General features: G+C 44.0%; 1 protein-coding gene across 3 annotated transcripts in view; it reads right to left on the bottom strand.

The window, feature by feature from the left end:
* Positions 1 to 19,759, bottom strand: part of UBE3B (ubiquitin protein ligase E3B) — a 57,400-nt gene that overhangs the window by 15,381 nt on the left and 22,260 nt on the right. For all 3 annotated transcript variants that reach the window (XM_032602396.1, XM_032602397.1, XM_032602398.1), the window contains exons 15-19: positions 9,112 to 9,283; positions 7,418 to 7,536; positions 6,669 to 6,783; positions 5,798 to 5,897; positions 1,275 to 1,394 (exon numbers count right to left, since the gene is read on the bottom strand). In XM_032602396.1, coding sequence (XP_032458287.1) covers positions 1,275 to 1,394; positions 5,798 to 5,897; positions 6,669 to 6,783; positions 7,418 to 7,536; positions 9,112 to 9,283 — 626 coding nt within the window. The remainder of the gene's footprint in view (positions 1 to 1,274; positions 1,395 to 5,797; positions 5,898 to 6,668; positions 6,784 to 7,417; positions 7,537 to 9,111; positions 9,284 to 19,759) is intronic.

Genomic DNA, 19,759 nt, shown 5'->3' with positions numbered 1-19,759 from the left:
TGTGTTCTCCACCAGCCCCAACACTGAGGCTGGTTGTCAGTTGTCATTTATCAACTCACTTGTGAGGTCAGTCCAAGGGCTGTGCTTCAAGAAAAACTGGAGCAAGCAGTGGGAGTGGAGAATATTTCTATTCATTTAGCATGCAAACAAAACGCCCCGTGCCAAGACACTCTCAGCGAGTGCTACTCATCTCCATGGCTGGCAGGGCCCCTGGGGGCACTTACATTTCTTATCCTTAGTTTTGAGAATGTCAAAATCATCTGTTCACCACCTGCTGCCTTTCCCCGGCAGTTTTCAGTGTCAATCGCCAGTGGTCAGAGAACTTAAACAAGTTCTCCAGGAGCGACAAACACAGCACAAATGCCCCGAGGCAGAAATGAAAACGTGTGGGGAGGAAGGGCTGCTGCCAATGCCGTTTGCTGGTGGCTGGCGATGCGGCCCCGGGCTGTCCGGGATCCCCTGACTGTTCTACGCTGCAGAACATGCCGATGAGGAACTGTGGCTGGAGTGTGATGAAAGGCAAGAGAGCAAGCATGGGCATATCAACGAAGCCAGGCCGCTCCTGGGAATGCGGACATGGGACTCAATCACCATACGCGCACACACGCTGCACAATGCCGGAGGAGCGTGTGGCAGGCACGACGCAGACACTGCAGGTGCATGCGTTTATTATGACAATGTTCAGAGTCTTGTTCCAGCAAAATCAACATATCATGACAACTTCCTGACATATGGAGGACAGTGTCCTGAGGACAGGCACCTATTTCAAAGTCACACAAAGTCGCTGCATGGGAGGAACCCTGGACGCTGGGTTTGGCATAGGTGGGCCACTTCACGTGCAGCTCCTAAGTTTATGTCCAAAAAGAACGTCTAGCTCTGTGATCGATGTATTTCCCAGGATGGCTCAGTAACTTAACACCCGCACTCCAGCCTCCACACTCACAGCTGGGCGGCTGGGCAAAGCGCCTGCCAGGACAGACAGAGTCTGCACAGGTATAAGCGTGTCTGTCCTCATTTCAGAGGCACAGAGTGTTGGCCACTCTCACCTCGTGGGGTAAAGGGAGGGAAATGCTGCGCTGGGGTCTCCAGAACTGAGGGCGTGTTTAATCAAGCAGTGCTCAGAGCAGCTGGCAGGACAAACAGGCCCTTCCTGCACCCACAGCCCTGGCTTCAGTGTCATTAGATCAAGGAGTGATAAGAACAGTTCAGAGGCAACAGGTCACCCACTAGAAACCCTACGGTTTACAGAGCGCACTTTGCAACAGGCTTCTCACCTCCAACATCCGGGACCGGCGGATGGTAATGTGAGTGACATGAGGGGAGGCAGAGCTGGTTTCCACAAGCCCCAGTCTCTCCTTCTCCTTGGTCACCATGTTTCGGAACAGGAGAACTCTCTGAAATGAGCAAAGGTGAGACCGATAAAGGGGTCAACAACTGAGGATCCCCTAAAACACACTGTACAAAATTAATGAAATGTAAGCACGTGAGAGGCTCCCAGAATGGGATGCTTTGATGTGTGCTACAGGTTAGAAGTGTTTTGTGAGGACAGTAAACTTCCCCCCAAATGCTCTTGGGAATTAGAAATATAGCTGAATACATGCCAAGGGGAAAGGTTCCAGAAAGAGTGGTCTGGCTACAGCCAGAGCCCAGCTAAGAACAGTCTGGGAGAAAAATCATTCTCCTTGTTCAGTCAATAATCCACTGTAAAAACCTTGCGGCAGCACGCATTACAGAGGGTGCTTTATATAGCCGTGCCTGCTTTAGAGGAAATCAATAGCATGAATTTAAAACACAGAAACATTTCAAAGATATATATATTTTGCTGTCAGAAATGTGTAAATGACCCTACAGTATAAAGGTCCCTGACCTTTCTACCTGCCTCCTCTGTCTCCTCAAGCACATCGCAGTCCCACCAGTAATATTTCTCAAGTATCATTTAAATAGAACCCTCTTGCATTCTCAAGATTCTGACAGGCTCCTTTAGGAGAGCATTGACCTTTGGCCCCATCCTGTAATAGCACTTAAATCCTGTCAGCGGAATGAACGAATAACTCCAACCTCAGCTGTTTTTCTGAAAAACGGAAATCTCCCCAAAGTCAAGAGCATTGCTCAATACAAATAATAACAGTAATAATAATAACAGCCACTAGTAATAACAGTAGTAATAAGAGCTAACTATACACGAGGGGAGGCTACTGCATTTTCATTTGATCATTCTATTAGCTCCCTGAAGTAAATAAGGTGACAGAAAAAGCCACTGCCGACAACCTCGAGATGGGGGATGTGCTCAATGGAGGGACTAGTCAGTGAAGGGGTGCCATGTGGCTGGTTTCCAAGTCTAGAAACTAGGACTGAGGTGCCCTGAAAAACAGCAAAAGCTCTCAGGGCTCCTTGGCGACGCGGAAGGGGGAGCGCGGGCTGAGGACAGCGAGGGTGGCTGGAGATGCACATGGCGGGGACTCTCGCCTCTGCCTTCTGTGCTGGGGAGCTGGAGACAAGCACAGGTATTTAACTCACGGGGGGCCATGTGGCATGACTGCTTCCCGTGACCCCCAAGTCTTTAGCACGATCACCTGAACAAGGGCTGCTGTCTTGTGGAACTTGAGGCAGAAGATAAGCCTCCCGTCAAGGTTAATACCATATGGAGCAGAGACAGCGGACACAGAGGCAGAACTACAGAGGTGACCACAAGATTGCCGGCCTCCCATGAATTGCAGAAAGACTGGATGGGGCTCTGGATTTCCGTGGGGCAGGGAAGAAGGTTTGGGGTAACTTTCACCAGCTCTCAAGGGGCTAGGAGACCTCAGTGAGCACAGGGGACATCTAGGTAAGGATCATCATCCCACTTTGCAGATGAGGAAACTCGTGCAAGGTCACACAGCTGGTGCACGGGGGACCAGGGCCCATGCACAGACCACCACACTACCCAGCCCTACCCCCCACACGTGGCCCTAGGCCTTCTAGGCCAAAGCGAGAGAGAGAGAGAGAGAGAGAGAGAGAGAGAGAGAGAGACAGACAGACAGACAGAGAGAGAGAGAGAGGGAGAGAGGGAGGGAGGGAGGGAGGGAGGGAGGGAAGGAGGCCTTAAGTACCAGTCAGGAGATGAACTGCGTGTAAACATGTAAAAGCAACATAAGAGAGTGCAGAGGCTGAAGTACTGCGTGTGTGAACCAGGCAGAGCTGAGACTTTTAAAAACATTAAGGAAAGCAATAAAGGCACTATAAGCCACCCACTCAGGTGGCATCAAGAATGAGAGAGAGGTTCGGTGTCCAGGGCAGATGGCATAACAGTAACAGATGAGAGAGACAACGCAGGCCTGGAGAGAGGCTTTCACCCCCTGTATGCCCCAGTAAGAACGTCACCGGAAGAGAACAGCACACACGCTGTGAAGAGAGAGGGGAAGCCTGAGACACAGAAAACACGCCAAGCCTCAGACACTATCCCAGGCCTGCTGGTGCCATCACAGGAGCAGGACAGGGGCCAGAAGATGAAGAAGGGCCCTATTTTCCCAAGGGAGGCAACAGATTTACGAGCCAAGGACGAATGGCTCATAGTCTTCATGATGTAGATCTTAAGCGCCCCCCACCCCATCCCTTGGTGAGGATTACCATACAGCCTGGACTCTTATGTCAGGTCAGCTAAACCCAGAGCTTCCCAGACTTTCCTGTTCTCAGCACCCCTAACGGCTCAGTAATATTTCTTACTGCAATCTTAGGTCAAAAGAAATACGTAACAGTTCCATTTAGTAGACAGTTAAGTCCTAACAACTTAGTAAGTGTTTATGTCCTAAGAACTTAGTAGCTGTATTTAAAAAACACGCATAAATTGAAATTTAAAACATTTTAATTTCATTTTTTAAAAACCCAGCTTAGCAAATAGGACATCATCGAGAAGAATGGAGCAGAATTTAACGCTGACGCTGTGGACTCGAGCAAGCACTTCACACGGTGCCCAACAGATTTCACTGTGTTTCCCTCAAAAAATTAAAATATCCTGTAGCAACCGGGGTGCCCCAGCACACCGTTTGTTAACTGCAGACACACGGAGTGGAGATTCCAGACCAGACGCTGTGGGGACGCTGTGGGCCAGGGCTGAAGTCAGACACCCAGGAACGGGGCGAGGAGCCGCATTTTAAGTCAGATTCCACCAACCTGGACTAGACCCACAAGGTGAAGGGCTGGAACCCACTTCAAATGAGGACTGGCTGGAGAAGGGAAGGGCACCACCCTTGGAAAACAGACCACCCAGAAAGCAAACCGCAGAAGATGACACCATCCACTTTTAGTGGCTGTTCAAGGACCAAAGGGTAGAAGTTACAGGGAAGTAGATTGTGTAAGACAAGGAAGGATGTTCCACCACTGGGAAGACAGAAGCCATACAATGGCCTGCTTTGCAAAGCTGCGCATGCTCTATCTGAGGCAGGGGCAGGGATGCCGCTGAAGGGGCTCATGCATAGAGCGCGCGCGACCAAGTCATCTCCATGAGAGGCTTAGTTCTGTCTGAGCCTTCTGAGAGGCTCTGAATTTAAACGGCCACGTGTTTGTCAGGCGCAGTAAGAATTTAAACGGCCACGTGTTTGTGAACCGCTGCTTGAGGGGAAGTAAAGAAGGGCAGCCACAAGTATGACATCAAGGTCAAGACAATACCAGAGAACAGTGAGGAGGACTAAGTAAGTCAGGAGAGAAAGGAAAGGGCACCTGTGGGTTCTAAGGAGCCTCCCCCCGAAGGAGCAGACATTTCTGGGGCGCTCACGACACACCAGGGACGCCCCTCATCTCCCGGGCACCCCTGCCGCAGCACCTGGCCCTTCCCAAGGCTCTCACGCCCCGTAGCTCTGTATGCCACACACCCCGGTTCTCTTCCTTCCTCTGATCACTCCTCTCCCCGTGCAGGGCTCTGGCCTCCGTCCCCGGTCTGCTCACTCCCTCTGGCTCCCTGACCACCTCAGCCTCATCCATGAATGCACCGAGGAGGTCGCAAGCCGTCCGCATGTCGAGTCCACCTCCAGCCCCGTCCTCTCTCCTGCACTCCAGACCCTCGAGGAGCCACAGACACGTCACCTGCTCCCGGCTCTTCCCAGTCCCGCTCCTGCCTGTGCCCCCACCTCTGGGAATGGCCCTCTGGAGCAGCCAGGCCCCCAAGCCAGAAACCTGAGCATGCTCTGAATCCCTCCTCTCCTTCCCCCGGAGTGCCATCGTTCTTCAAGGCCTGGAGGTGCTACCTCCTTCAGAATCTCTTGATGTCATTGTCTTTCTACTCCCGTGGGCCCACCCGAGTTCAGGCCAGTTGGCCATGACACCTGCCTCTCGCCAGTCCTTCAGGCGACGGCCAGAAGGAATTTTCTAAAGCAGAGCTCTGACCAGGTGCCTCCACAGCTAAAAACTCTCCGATGGCTCTGGACAAAATCCACGCCCCCACCCTTGGGTTACGAGGCCCTTCCTGCTCCAGCTCCTACGAACCTCCTCAGTTTGATTTCTTGACCCCACCCGGCTCTCCCTTGGCACCACGTTCTCTCTCACCTTGGGCCTGCAAGCGCAGTCCGACTACCTGTGGCGTCTTCTCCTGAGCCCCTGCCCTGGGTGCCCACGGCATCCATCCCCATAGCATCCACCCCACACTAGCCAAATGGACAGTTCACACTGGCTTCAATCTCGGCATAACAGCTGCAACAGCGTAAGAGCCAGTCAGCATCTGTGTTTACTGAATGATCGTTTTTACTCATTTTTAATAATCGCTACAACAAAAATGGACAGTCAGGAACTTGGTGGGAGGATCCCAGCTCTGAGTGCAACTCACGTTTTTGTGGGGAACGACGTGCGGGGTGTACTGCAGGATCAGCTGAGCCCGCTTTCTGTCCTTGTCAAGTTCCTGGAAGAGCACGCTAGGTTTGAGATCCCTTAAAAACAAAGACATGGATTTGGGATAAGGAACAAGAAAACCATCCTCTAGTTCAGGGCTAGCCAGCTACAGCCTATGGGTCAAATCCAGCCTGCTGCCCATTTTTGTAAATCAAATTTGAATGGAACAGTCATACCCATTCATTAGGTACTGTCTCTAGCTGCTTTTGCACTACAGTGGCAGAGTTGAGTAGGTGCAACAGACACTGTCTGGTGTGCAAAGCCTGAAATATCTACTGTCTGGCCCTTTACAGAAAAAGTCTGCTAATCTCTATTCTACTGCCACAACTTCAATAGTTACATAAGAGTTGATCTGTCATTGATTAAAAAAAGGCAGACATGATCTTATGTTTAGTTGTTGCAAGAGGATTTCCCTACCCTACCCCACAACAAACCTAGCTGTGGTTTTTATCCCGCTAATTCTGCTGATAAAAACTGCCATTTAATGATCATAACCTGTTGCTTAGTTCAGCTGAAAGAACTTTCCTTTCCAGTTTGCGTATGAAACATCTGCTCAATGCGAGCTCTGGCTGCCAACACTGAGCTCTAATCACCTTCAGCGTACTGTGTCCTAACAGAAGCAGCTGCGAGGTGACCTGTCCTGACAGGTGCTTTATAGGGACATATGCAGATGAAAGGACAAGATGAAGAAGACGGACCAAGTCCTCTCTGCCCTAAAACATAAGTGCTGAGCATCAGGCCACAATGGTCCCAGCGGCAAGACAGAGGGACTCCAGCCTCCGTAAACGCCCTTCCCACCCCGAGCTCACTTGCGCAGCCAGTGGTCCTCGGGGGCGAAGCGCCGCCGGCAGTCCCGCTCGTACAGCACCATCAGCCACCCGTGGACAGACTGGAACAGTTCCAAGGTCTCACCCTTGGCATTCTCTGTGGGGCAAACAACCAGGAGAGCCACAGTCTCGGAGCTGCTCAGAACTGGAGGAGACAGGAGGATAGCCCGTGTCTCCTCTCGTCAGCCCCGAGGCCCAGCAGTTCTTCGTCTCCCTCATGCTGAACGTTACATGGAATCAACAGAATTAAAAGGCTCCCTGGGTACATTCTAAGGGCCTGTGGGACCCGGGAATGTCTCAGACACAATCACTCGCACTGCCTCCCACTTGTATGTCATCCAAAGGACCTTTTAATCTAAGGAGTTTGGTGCTGAGCGACTGGAAACACTTCAGGAGGTAGACTCTAACTTGAAGTGGGACCAGACACGTGTTTTATCTTCATGAAAATCAACTCAAAGAATCAAAAGGAGTTTCAGGGCAAAATTAATCATGAATAATCCTTCACACACACATGTAAATCCTGAAGGATGCCTGGGAGAGTAAGACTTCCATAACCACACTACTATCTTAAGGGGTCATAAAGAGTGGAGAAATAAAACCTCTAACTATGTGAATAAATGTGCATTTTGAATTAACTTTGATGGACAACAAGGCTAGGAATCAGTTGATGTTATACTCTAGACTTCCCATGTGTAGCAGCAATTAAACAACGGCTGACATCTTTACCTTACCTACGATCCCATCCCAGATCATCTTAAACACAAAGGAATTCAGAAAAGAGGAGATGGTGACCAGTTCTTCTAGTTTGAATGAAATCTGTTCCTCATAAACTTCAATGTCATCAAGGATCCTAAGTGAGACAGAAAATTATTCATAATTTCCCACTAAAAAGAAGGGGAAAAAAAAGATCTATTCCTCATTCTAGACAAAATAATGTTAAGAAATAAGCTCTATCTGTTAGATAAAATTTACAGGTAAAAGGATATGATGGAAGGGTGGGTGGAGGTATAGATGAAGCAAGAGTGGCCATGAGTCAATAACTAACTAACGAAATTGGTGACAGGTACGTGAAGGTTCATTATACTATTCTTTCCACTTTCTATTTATTTGAAATCGTCTATAGTAAGAAGTTAAAAAATACAATTGAGAAAGGAAAGAAACAACACGTTCTGCTCTACCCTTTTCTTATTCATAAGGATCTGACTGTGACACTGCTTATGAATTCATGTCTGAATTATTAAGGAATCTTGACTGAGAGTCTGTGTCTACTGAGGGAAGTTGTGGAATCTTATTCTGCATCTGTAACAGACACCAGGGGCACTGAGTAAGTGCTTGTTAAGTATTTGAGGGTGAATGAATAAATGTCTGAAAGAATATATGAATAAATGAACCGTAAGATGCAGCTCTATCTGAAAATCTCCTATAACTGCTCTAGTCACTTTAGAGCCTGGCTCACTCTTGGGTCACCCTTGGCCAGGCAATTAAGGGGGTGTCACCAGCAGCCAAAGACCCCTGCTCTCCCCTCTAACTACTCACTGGGCCCTCCCTCCATGACTCATACCCGATCCGCCACCTACATACCCCAATCCCCTCCTGCCAATCTCTCCCAGACCGAATATAACTTCCTGAGGTCCATTCTATCTTACAATTCTTCACCAACCTTTTGGGAAAAAGTGGAATTAATAGAATACCAATACTCAAGTAGACACGTAAGCTTAAAGAAAAGGAACTGAACGGGACTAACATTTGTTAATTTCTCACTGTGCCAGGCACTGTACTAGGTACTTGACATTCCTTTTCTCATTTACTCCCTATCAGATTGGTAATGTTGTCTCCATTCCAGTGTTGAGGAAACTGAGGCTCAGAGAGGTTAAGCAACTTGCCCAGGGTCAGCTTGACAACAGTTGTAAGAATAACAGCCAACACATACTGACTGCTTCCGGTACCTGGGGCTATGCCTATCACTGATCTCTTCTGTACCTTCCCACACAGCTAAGAGGTAGGTGCTATGAATTCCTATCTATAGATGAGGAAACTGAGGCCCAGAGAGGTGGAGCCCCTTCCCCTCTGGACCAGGGTGTCTCAGTGAGTGGCTGAGCCAGGTTCTGCACACTGGCTCTGGAATTTTCCAATTAACTACCTAGCACAGTGAGTAAATAGCCGAGGTGTGATTTGAACCGAGCTCTAGAAGACCCCAAAGCCCACATAAGTGGTAATGACCCCCAGCTCTCCTGAAAGGATGGGAACTAACAACTGCTGAATCCCTACTAAGTACCACCCACTTTGTAAATGTCTTGTCTAATTCTTCTAATGACAGGTCCAAACGCTTGCAGTAATCCCATTAACAAATGCTTCCTTGCTGACACTGTAATTTGGTCTCTCCACATTCTAGGAAAGGAATTCAGCCCCACAGCAGTCAACCTACGTGATGAGGTGCCGGGAACAGTCACAGAACAGCATCAGCATGGCCAAGAGCTGCTTAGACTCTTCAGTGTCATTGTTGAGGCATTCCAAGAAGAGCTTTAACCCTCCATGGGGCCCCAGTTCACAGATAAACGCCCAAAGTTTGGGCAGCAGGTCATCAAGGTAAGTGAGACCTGGAAAAGGATAGAGAAACCCAAGCTTCAGGTGGGGCTCCACCTGGTCCCTTATGTCTCCTCTCCTTCGGGAAAACAAAACACTTAAACCTATTAGTGACCATTTAACGCATGTTTAGAGAAAGAAGGTGCAATTACGAAGAATAACATCACCATGAGAACAACAATGATAATAGCAGCTAACATTTAATGGGTGCTTACTATGTGTCAGATACCATTCTAAATACTTCACAGGCACTATTTCCTTTTCACCTTGGGAAACCCGATGTTATCACCATTTTAAGGGAGGACACTGATGCTCAGAGAGATTGAGTAACTGGCCCCAAATCACACAACCAGTAAGTGTCAGAGCCAAGAACAGAACCCAGATCTGCTGACTCAGTGTTTATGTTTTAAATCAGGGACCAGCAATTTTCTTCTGGAAAGGGCCAGAGTCAGTATTTTTAGGTTTTCAGTCTGGACCAGTCTCTGTCACAACTACTCAATGTGCTACCATCACAGCATGAAAGCAGCCATAGACAATAGGTAAATAAATGCATGTGGCTGTGTTCCCAACAAAACTTTAATTACAAAAGCAAGCGGTGAGCTGGACTTGGCCCATGGGCCATAGTTTGCCAACCCCTGCTTTAAACTATCTTGCAGGCTTATCCACATTTAGCAAAGCTTTCCTCTCATCTACTGCTATTATCCTATCTCTGTTAAAAATGGGAAAGCAAAAAAAAAAAAAAAAAAAAAAAAAAAATGGGAAAGCAGCAAATGACAATATGAGATACTCTGAAGAGTTACACAAAAATTTGACCCCGGGAGAAGCAGAGGGCTTCTCGATGGCTAGGCCTCAGGCACACAGGCTGCATCTCTGTTATCTATGAAGGCTTTTAATATGGCTATTGACCTAGAAAGTGTGGCTCTAAAGTTCCACTTGTCACTGAATGTACAGTAAGATGTGTTCCTCAAATTATTCCTCAGAAAAGGAGGAGTCACCTTATATTTGAGTCCTTATAATGCCTCTCACTTTATAGAGCACTTTGAATGGCTTAATTTTGAACAAAGAACTGTTTGGGGAAGATATATTAGCCTGGGGGCAGACTCAATCAATGCCACTTATGGATGTTTAGAGGGTGAACTGAAGGGATTGTAATGGAGGCAAAGAAATTTAACACCCATCTCATTATTATTCCTAAAGGTCTGACCTCACCTTTTCAAGGGTAAGGGGATGTGGTTATAAAATGCAGAAACCTCACAATTTAAAAATAAGTTAAAAAAAAACAAAAACAAAAAACAGGGTGACTGAGAGGACCTTCAAGATGGCAGAGGCGTAAGATGTGGAGATCACCTTCCTCCCCACAAATACATCAAAAATACATCTATGTGTGGAACAACTCCTACAGAACACCTACTGAATGCTGGCAGAAGACCTCAGACTTCCCAAAAGGCAAGAAACTCCCCACGTACATGGCCATGTGGCTGACAGGGTCTTGGTGCTCTGGCCAGAGGTCAGGCCTGAGCCTCTGAGGTGGGAGAGCCAAGTTCAGGACATTGGACCACCAGAGACCTCCTGGCCCCACGTGATATCAATTGGCGAGAGCTCTCCCAGAGAACTCCGTCGCAATGGTAAGACCCAGCTCCACTCAATGGCCAGCAAACTCCAGGGCTGGACACCCCATGCCAAACAACTAGCAAGATGGGAACAAAACCCCACCCATTAGCAGAGAGGCTGCCTAAAATCATACTAAGTTCACAAACACCCCAAAACACACCACCGGACACGGTTCTGCCCACCAGAAAGACAAGATCCAGCCTCATCCACCAGAACACAGGCACCAGGCCCTTCTACCAGGAAACCTACACAACCCACTGAACCAACCTCGCCCACTGGGGGCAGACACCAAAAACAACGGGAACTACAAACCTGCAGCCTGCGAAAAGGAGACCCCAAACACAGTAAGTTAAGCAAAATGACAAGACAGAGGAATACGCAGCAGATGAAGGAGCAAGGTAAAAACCCACCAGACCAAACATATGAAGAGGAAATAGGCAGTCTACCTGGAAAAGAATTCAGAGCACTGATAGTAAACATGACCCAAAATCTTGGAAATAGAATGGAGGAAATACAAGAAACGTTTAACAAGGACCCAGAAGAACTAAACAGCAAACAAACAATGATGAACAACACAATAAATGAAATTAAAAAGTCTCTAGAAGGAATCAATAGCAGAAAACCTGAGGCACAACAGGTAAGTGACCTGGAAGATAAAATAGTGGAAATAACTATCACAGAGCAAAATAAAGAAAAAAGAACGAAAAGAATTGAGGACAGTCTCAGAGACCTCAGGGACAACATTAAATGCACCAACATTCAAATTATAGGGGTCCAAGAAGAAGAAGAGAAAAAGAAAGGGACTGAGAAAATATTTGTAGAGATTAGAGTTGAAAACTTCCCTAACATGGGAAAGGAAATAGCCACCCAAGTCCAAGAAGCACAGAGAGCCCCATACAGGATAAATCCAAGGAGAAACATGCCAAGACACATATTAATCAAACTATCAAAAATTAAATACAAAGAAAAAGAAAAAAGCAGCAAGGGAAAAGCAACAAATAACATACAGGGGATCTCCATAAGGTTAACAGCTGATCTCTCAGCAGAAACTCTGCAAGCCAGAAGGGAGTGGCAGGACATATTTAAAGTGATGAAAGGGAAAACCTACAACCAAGATTACTCTACCCAGCAAGGATCTCATTCAGATTCGATGGAGAAATTAAAACCTTTACAGACAAGCAAAAAAGCTAAGAGAATTCAGCACCATCAAACCAGCTTTACAACAAATGCTAAAGGAACTTCTCTAGGCAGGAAACACAGAAAAGGAAAACACCTACAATAACAAACCCCAAACAATTAAGAAAATGGTAATAGGAACATACATATTGATAATTACCTTAAATATAAATGGATTAAATGCTCCAACCAAAAGACACAGACTAGCTGAATGGATACAAAAACAAGACCCGTATATATGCTGTCTACAAGAGACCCACTTCAGATCTAGGGACACATACAGACTGAAAGTGAGGGGATGGAAAAAGATATTCCATGCAAATGGAAATCAAAAGAAAGCTGGAGTAGCAATTCTCATATCAGACAAAACAGACTTTAAAATAAAGACTATTACAAGAGACAAAGAAGGACACTATGTAATGATCAAGGGATCAATCCAAGAAGATATAACAATTATAAATATATATGCACCCAACATAGGAGCACCTCAATACATAAGGCAACTGCTAACAGCCATAAAAGGGGAAACTGACAATAACACAATAATAGTAGGGGACTTTAACACGCCACTTTCACCAATGGACAGATCAACCAAAATGAAAATAAATAAGGAGACACAAGCTTTAAATGATACATTAAACAAGATGGACTTAATTGATATTTATAGGACATTCCATCCAAAAAGAACAGAATACACTTTCTTCTCAAGTGCTCATGGAACATTCTCCGGGATAGATTATATCCCGGGTCACAAATCAAGCCTCAGTAAATTTAAGAAAACTGAAATCGTATCAAGTATCTTTTCCAACCACAACGCTATGAGACTAGATACCAATTACAGGAAAAAAACTGTAAAAAATATAAACACATAGAGGCTGAACAATACGCTACTATTTAACCAAGAGATCACTGAAGAAATCAAAAAGGAAATTAAAAAAATACCAGAAACAAATGACAATGAAAACACGATTGCTCAAAACCTATGGGATGGAGTAAAAGCAGTTCTAAGAGGGAAATTAACAGCAATACAATCGTACCTCAAGAAACAAGAAAAATCTCAAATTAACAACCTAAACTTACACCTAAAGCAATAGAGAAAAAAGAACAAAAACCCCCCAAAGTTAGCACAAGGAAAGAAATCATAAAGATCAGATCAGAAATAAGTGAAAAAGAACTGATAGCAAAGATCATAAAACTAAAAGCTGGTTCTTTGAGAAGATAAACAAAATTGAATAACCATTAGCCAGACTCATCAAGAAAAAAATGGAGAGGACTCAAATCAACAGAATTAGAAATGAAAAAGGAGAAATAACAACTGACATTGCAGAAATACAAAGGATCATGAGAGATTACTACAAGCAACTGTATGCCCATAAAATGGACAACCTGGAAGAAATGGACAAATTCTTAGAAAAGCACAACCTTCCGAGACTGAACCAGGAAGAAATAGAAAATATAAACAGACCAATCACAAGCACTGAAATTGAAACTGTGATTAAAAATATTCCAACAAGGGGCTTCCCTGGTGGCACAGTGGTTGACAGTCCGCCTGCTGATGCAGGGGACACGGGTTTGTGCCCTGGTCTGGGAAGATCCCACATGTCGTGAAGCGGCTGGGCCCGTGAGCCATGGCCGCTGAGCCTGCACGTCCGGAGCCTGTGCTCCGCAACGGGAGAGGCCACAACAGTGGGAGGCCCATGTACCGCAAAAAAAAAAAAAAAAATTCCAACAAACAAAAGCTCAGGACCAGATGGATTCACAGGCAAATTCTATCAAATATTTAGAGAACAGCTAACACCTATCCTTCTCAAACTCTTCCAAAATATAGCAGAGGGAGGAACACTCCCAAACTCATTCTACGAGGCCACTATCACCCTGATACCAAAATCAGACAAAGATGTCACAAAAAAAGAAACCTACAGGCCAATCATTGATGAAAGATGCAAAAATCCTCAACAAAATACTAGCAAACAGAATCCAGCAGCACATTAAAAGGATCATATACCATGATCGAGTGGGGTTTATCCCCGGAACGCAAGGATTCTTCAGTATACTCAGATCAATCAATGTGATACACCATATTAACAAACTGAAGGATAAAAAAAGATATGATCATCTCAGGCTTCCCTGGTGGTGCAGTGGTTGAGAGTCCACATGCCGATGCAGGGGACACAGGTTCGTGCCCCGGTCCGGGAAGATCCCACATGCCATGGAACGGCTAGGCCCGTGAGCCATGGCCGCTGAGCCTGCGCGTCCAGAGCCTGTGCTCCACAACGGGAGAGGCCACAACGGTGAGAGGCCCGCGTACCACAAAAAAAAAAAAAAAAAAAGATATGATCATCTCAACAGATGCAGAAAAAGCTTCTAACAAAATTCAACACCCATTTATGATAAAAACTCTCCAGAAAGCAGGCATAGAGGGAACTTACCTCAACATAATAAAGGCCATATATGACAAACCCACAGCCAACACTGTCCTCAATGGTGAAAAACTGAAACCATTTCCACTAAGATCAGGAACAAAATAAGGTTGCCCACTCTCAGCACTATTATTTAACAAAATTTTGGAAGTTTTAGCCACAGCAATCAGAGAAGAAAAAGAAATAAGAGGAATCCAAATCAGAAAAGAAGTAAAACTGTCACTGTTTGCAGATGACATGATACTATACATAGAGAATCCTAAAGATGCTACCAGAAAACTATTAGAGCTAATCAATGAATTTGGTAAAGTAGCAGGATACAAAATCAATGCACAGAAATCACTTGCATTCCTATTCACTAATGATGAAAAATCTGAAAGAGAAATTAAGGAAACAGTCCCATTTACCACTGCAACAAAAAGAATAAAATACCTAAGAATAAAACTACCTAAGGAGACAAAAGACCTGTATGCAGAAGACTATAAGACACTGATGAATGAAATTAAAAATGATACAAACAGATGGAGAGATATGCCATGTTCCTGGATTGGAAGAATCAACGTTGTGAAATGACTATACTACACAAAGCAACCTACAGATTCAATGCAATCCCTATCAAACCACCAATGGCATTTTTCACAGAACTAGAAGAAAAATTTCACCATTTGTATGGAAACACAAATGACCCTGAATAGCCAAAGCAATCTTGAGAAAGAAAAACAGAGCTGGAGGAATCAGGCTCCCAGACTTCAGACTATACTACAAAGCTACAGTAATCAAGACAGTATGGTACTGGTACAAAAACAGAACTATATATCAATGGAACAGGATAGAAAGGCCAGAGATAAACCCATGCACCTATGGTCACCTTATCTGTGATAAATGAGGCAAGAATATACAATGGAGAAAAGACAGCCTCTTCAATAAGTTGTGCTGGGAAAACTGGACAGCTACATGTAAAATAATGAAATTAGAACACTCCCTAACACCATACACAAAAACAAACTATAAATGGATTAAAGACCTAAATGTAAGGCCAGACACTATAAAACTCTTAGAGGAAAACATAGGCAGAACACTCCATGACATAAATCATAGCAAGATCCTTTTTGACCCACCTCCCAAAGAAATGGAAATAAAAACAAAAATAAACAAATGGGACCTAATGAAACTTAAAAGCTTTTGAACATCAAAGGAAACCATAAACAAGACGAAAAGACAACCCTCAGAATGCGAGAAAATATTTGCAAATGAAGCAACTGACAAAGGATAAATCTCCAAAATATACAAGCAGCTCACACAGCTCAATAACAAAAAAACAAACAACCCAATCCAAAAATGGGCAAAAGACCTAAATAGACATTTCTCCAAAGAAGATATACAGATTGCCAACAAACACATGAAAGGATGCTTAACATCACTAATCATTAGAAAAGTGCAAATCAAAACTACAATGAGGTATCACCTCACACCGGTCAGAATGGCCATCGTCAAAAAATCTACAAACAATAAACGCTGGAGAGGGCGTGGAGAAAAGGGAACTCTCTTGCACTGTTGGTGGGAATGTAAATTGATACACCCATTATGGAAAACAGTATGGAAATTCCTTAAAAAACTAAAAATAGGACTACCATATGACCCAGCAATCCCACTACTGGGCATGTACCCTGAGAAAACCATAATTCAAAAGTGTCATGTACCGCAACGTTCACTGCAGCACTATTTACAATAGCCAGGACATGGAAGCAACCTAAATGTCCATCGACAGATGAATGGATAAAGAAGATATCCATTCTTTATATATGTGGCACATATATACAATGCAATATTACTCAGCCATAAAAAGAAACGAAATTGAGTTATCTGTAGTGAGGGGGATGGACCTAGAGTCTGTCATACGGAGTGAAGTAAGTCAGAAAGAAAAAAACAAATACCGTATGCTAATACATATATATGGAATCTAAAGAAAAGAAAGTGGTTCTGAAGAACCCAGGGGCAGGACAGGAATAAAGATGCAGATGTAGAGAATGGACCTGAGGACACCGGGAGGGGGAAGGGTAAGTTGAGACAAAGTGAGAGAGTGGCATTGACATATATACACTACCAAATGTAAAGCAGATAGGTAGTGGGAAGCAGCTGCATAGCACAGGGAGATCAGCTCAGTGCTTTGTGTCCACATAGAGGGATGGGATAGAGAGGGTGGGAGGGAGACACAAGAGGGTGGGGATATGGGGATATATGTATACATATAGCTGATTCACTTTGTTATACAGCAGCAACTAACACAACAATGTAAAGCAATTATACCCCAATAAAGATGTTTAAAAAAAAACAACAGGGTGACTAAATAGCCAATAGGTCAAGTAAGAAATCAAAAGAGAAATTAAAAAAATACCTTGAGACAAGTGAAAATGGAAATAAAACATTTCAACATTTATGGCATGCAGCAAAGTGGTTCTAAGAGGGAAGTTCATAGTGATTCATGCCTACCTCAAGAAACAACAAAAATCTCAAACAATCTAATTTTTTACCTTAAGGAACTAGAAAAAGAATAAATGAAGCCCAAAGTTAGTAGAAAGAAGTAAATAACAAAGATCAGAGGAGAAATAAATGAAAGAGACTGAAAAGGCAACCAAAAAGATCAATGAAATTAAGAGCTGGTGCGTCTGGAGCCTGTGCTCCGCAACAAGAGAGGCCGCGATAGAGAGAGGCCCACGCACCGCGATGAAGAGTGGCCCCCGCTTGCCACAACTAGAGAAAGCCCTCGCACAGAAACGAAGACCTAACACAGCAAAAATAAATAAATAAATTACTAAACTCCTACCCCCAACATCTTCTTTAAAAAAAAAATTAAGAGCCAGTTCTTTGAAATAAAGTTGACAAATCTTTAGCTAGACTCACCAAAGAAAAAAAAAAAAGAGGCTCACATAAAATCAGAAATGAAAGAAGAGACAACTGATTGAAAAATTACAAAATATCGGGCTTCCCTGGTGGCACAGTGGTTGAGAGTCCGCCTGCTGATGCAGGGGATGCGGGTTCGTGCCCCGGTCCGGGAAGATCCCACATGCCACAGAGCGGCTGGGCCCGTGAGCCATGGCCTACTGGGCCTGCGTGTCTGGAGCCTGTGCTCCGCAGCGGGAGAGGCCACAACAGTGAGAGGCCCGTGTACCACAAAAAAAAAAATACAAAATATCCTAAGAGACTATTATGAACAATTATATGCCAACAAACTGGAGAACCTAGAAGAAATGGATAAATTCCTAGAAACATACAATCTTCTAAGACTGAATCATGAAGAAACAAATTCTGAATAGACCTATTACTAGTAAGAAAACTGAATCAAAAACCTCTCAACAAATAGAAGTCCAGGACCAGATGACCTCAATGATAAATTCTACCAAACATTCAAAAAAGAATTAATACCCATCTTTCTCAAACTCTTCCAAAAAATTGAAGAGGAGGGAATGCCTCCAAACCCATTTTACAAAGCCAGAATTACCCTGATATCAAAACCAGACAGGCACAACAAAAAAAGAAAATTACAGGCTCTGATGAACATAGATGCAAAAATCCTCAACAAAATATTAGCAAACCGAATTTGACAAGATATTAAAAAGATAATACACCATGATCAAATGGGATTTATTCCAGGAATGCAAGGATGGTTCAGTATCTGCAAATCAATCAATGTGATACATAATATTAACAAAATGAAAGATAAAAATCACATGATCATCTCAATATATGCAGAAAAAACATCTGAAAAAATTCAACATCCATTTACGATAAAAATACTCTCAACAAAGTGGGTACAGAGGGGATGTACTTCAACATAATAAAGGCCATATATGAAAAGCCCACAGCTAACATCATTGTGAAAAGCTGAAAGCTTTTCCTTTAAGGTCAGGAACAAAACAAGGAGGCCCACTCTCACCACTTTTATTCAACATGGTACTGGATGTCCTAGCCAGAACTAGGCAAGAAAAAATAAGTAAATAAAAGGCATCCCAGTTGGAAAGGAAGAAGTAAGATTCACTATTTGAGCTGATGTGATATTATATATAGAAAACTCTAAAGATTTCATTAGAAAAACTGTTAGAATAAATTAATTCAGTAGAATTGCAGGATACAAAATCAATATACAAAAATCTGCTGCTATCAGAAATGAACTATCAGAAATAGAAATTACAAAAGCAATCCCATTTACAACTGCAACAAAAAGAATAAAATATCTAGAATAAATTTAACCAAGGAGTTCTGAAAGACCTGTACACTGAAAACTATACAACACTGATAAGGGACTTCCCTGGTGGCGGAGTAGTTAAGAATCCGCCTGCCAACGCAGGGGACATGGGCTTGAGCCCTGCTCCAGGAAGATCCCACATGCTGCGGAGCAACTAAGCCCATGTGCCACGACTCCTGGGCCTGCACTCTAGGGCCCGCAAGCCACAACTACTGAGCCCACGTGCCACAACTACTGAAGCCTGTGTGCTTAGAGAAGCCACCACAATGAGAAACCCGTGCACCACAATAAAGAGTAGCCCCCACTTGCCTCAACTAGAGAAAGCCCGCACACAGCAACGAAGACCCAATGCAATGAAAAATAAATAAATAAATAAAATTAAATTAAAGACAGTGATAAAAGAAATCAAAGAAGACACAAATAAATGGAAAGTTATTTCATGCTCATGGACTGGAAGAATTAATATTATTAAAATGTCCATACTACTCTAAGTAATCTATAGATTCAATGCAATCCCTATCAAAATTCCAATGGCATTTTTCAGAGAAATAGAATCAAAATTTGTATGGAACCAAAAAAGACCCTGAATGGAAAGCAATCTGGAGACAGAAGAACAAAGCTGGAGGCATTGTGCACCCTGATTTCAAACTATATTACAAAGATACAGTAATCAAAACAGTATGGTACTGGCATAAAAACACACACACAGATGAATGGAACAGAATAGAGAGCCCAGAAATGAACCCACACATATATGGTCAATTAATTTACAACAAAGGAGGCAAGAATTTACAATGGGGAAAGAACAGTCTCTTCAATAAATGGTATTGGGAAACTGGAACAGCCACAGGCAAAAGAATGAAACTAGACTACTACCTTACACCATATATAAAAATAAACTCAAAATGGAGTAAAGAATTGAATGTAAGATCTGAAACCATGAAACTCCTAAAAGAAATCACAGGCAGTAAGTTCTTTGACAAGGGTCTTGGAAATGATTTTTTTGGACCTGACTCCAAAAGCAAAGTCAACAAAAATAA

The sequence above is a fragment of the Phocoena sinus genome, chromosome 14, assembly GCF_008692025.1.
Source record: "Phocoena sinus isolate mPhoSin1 chromosome 14, mPhoSin1.pri, whole genome shotgun sequence".
NCBI classification, from domain to species: Eukaryota; Metazoa; Chordata; class Mammalia; order Artiodactyla; family Phocoenidae; genus Phocoena; species Phocoena sinus.
The sequence above is the reverse complement of the archived record's forward strand: the minus strand, read 5'-3'. Positions and strand labels throughout refer to the sequence as shown.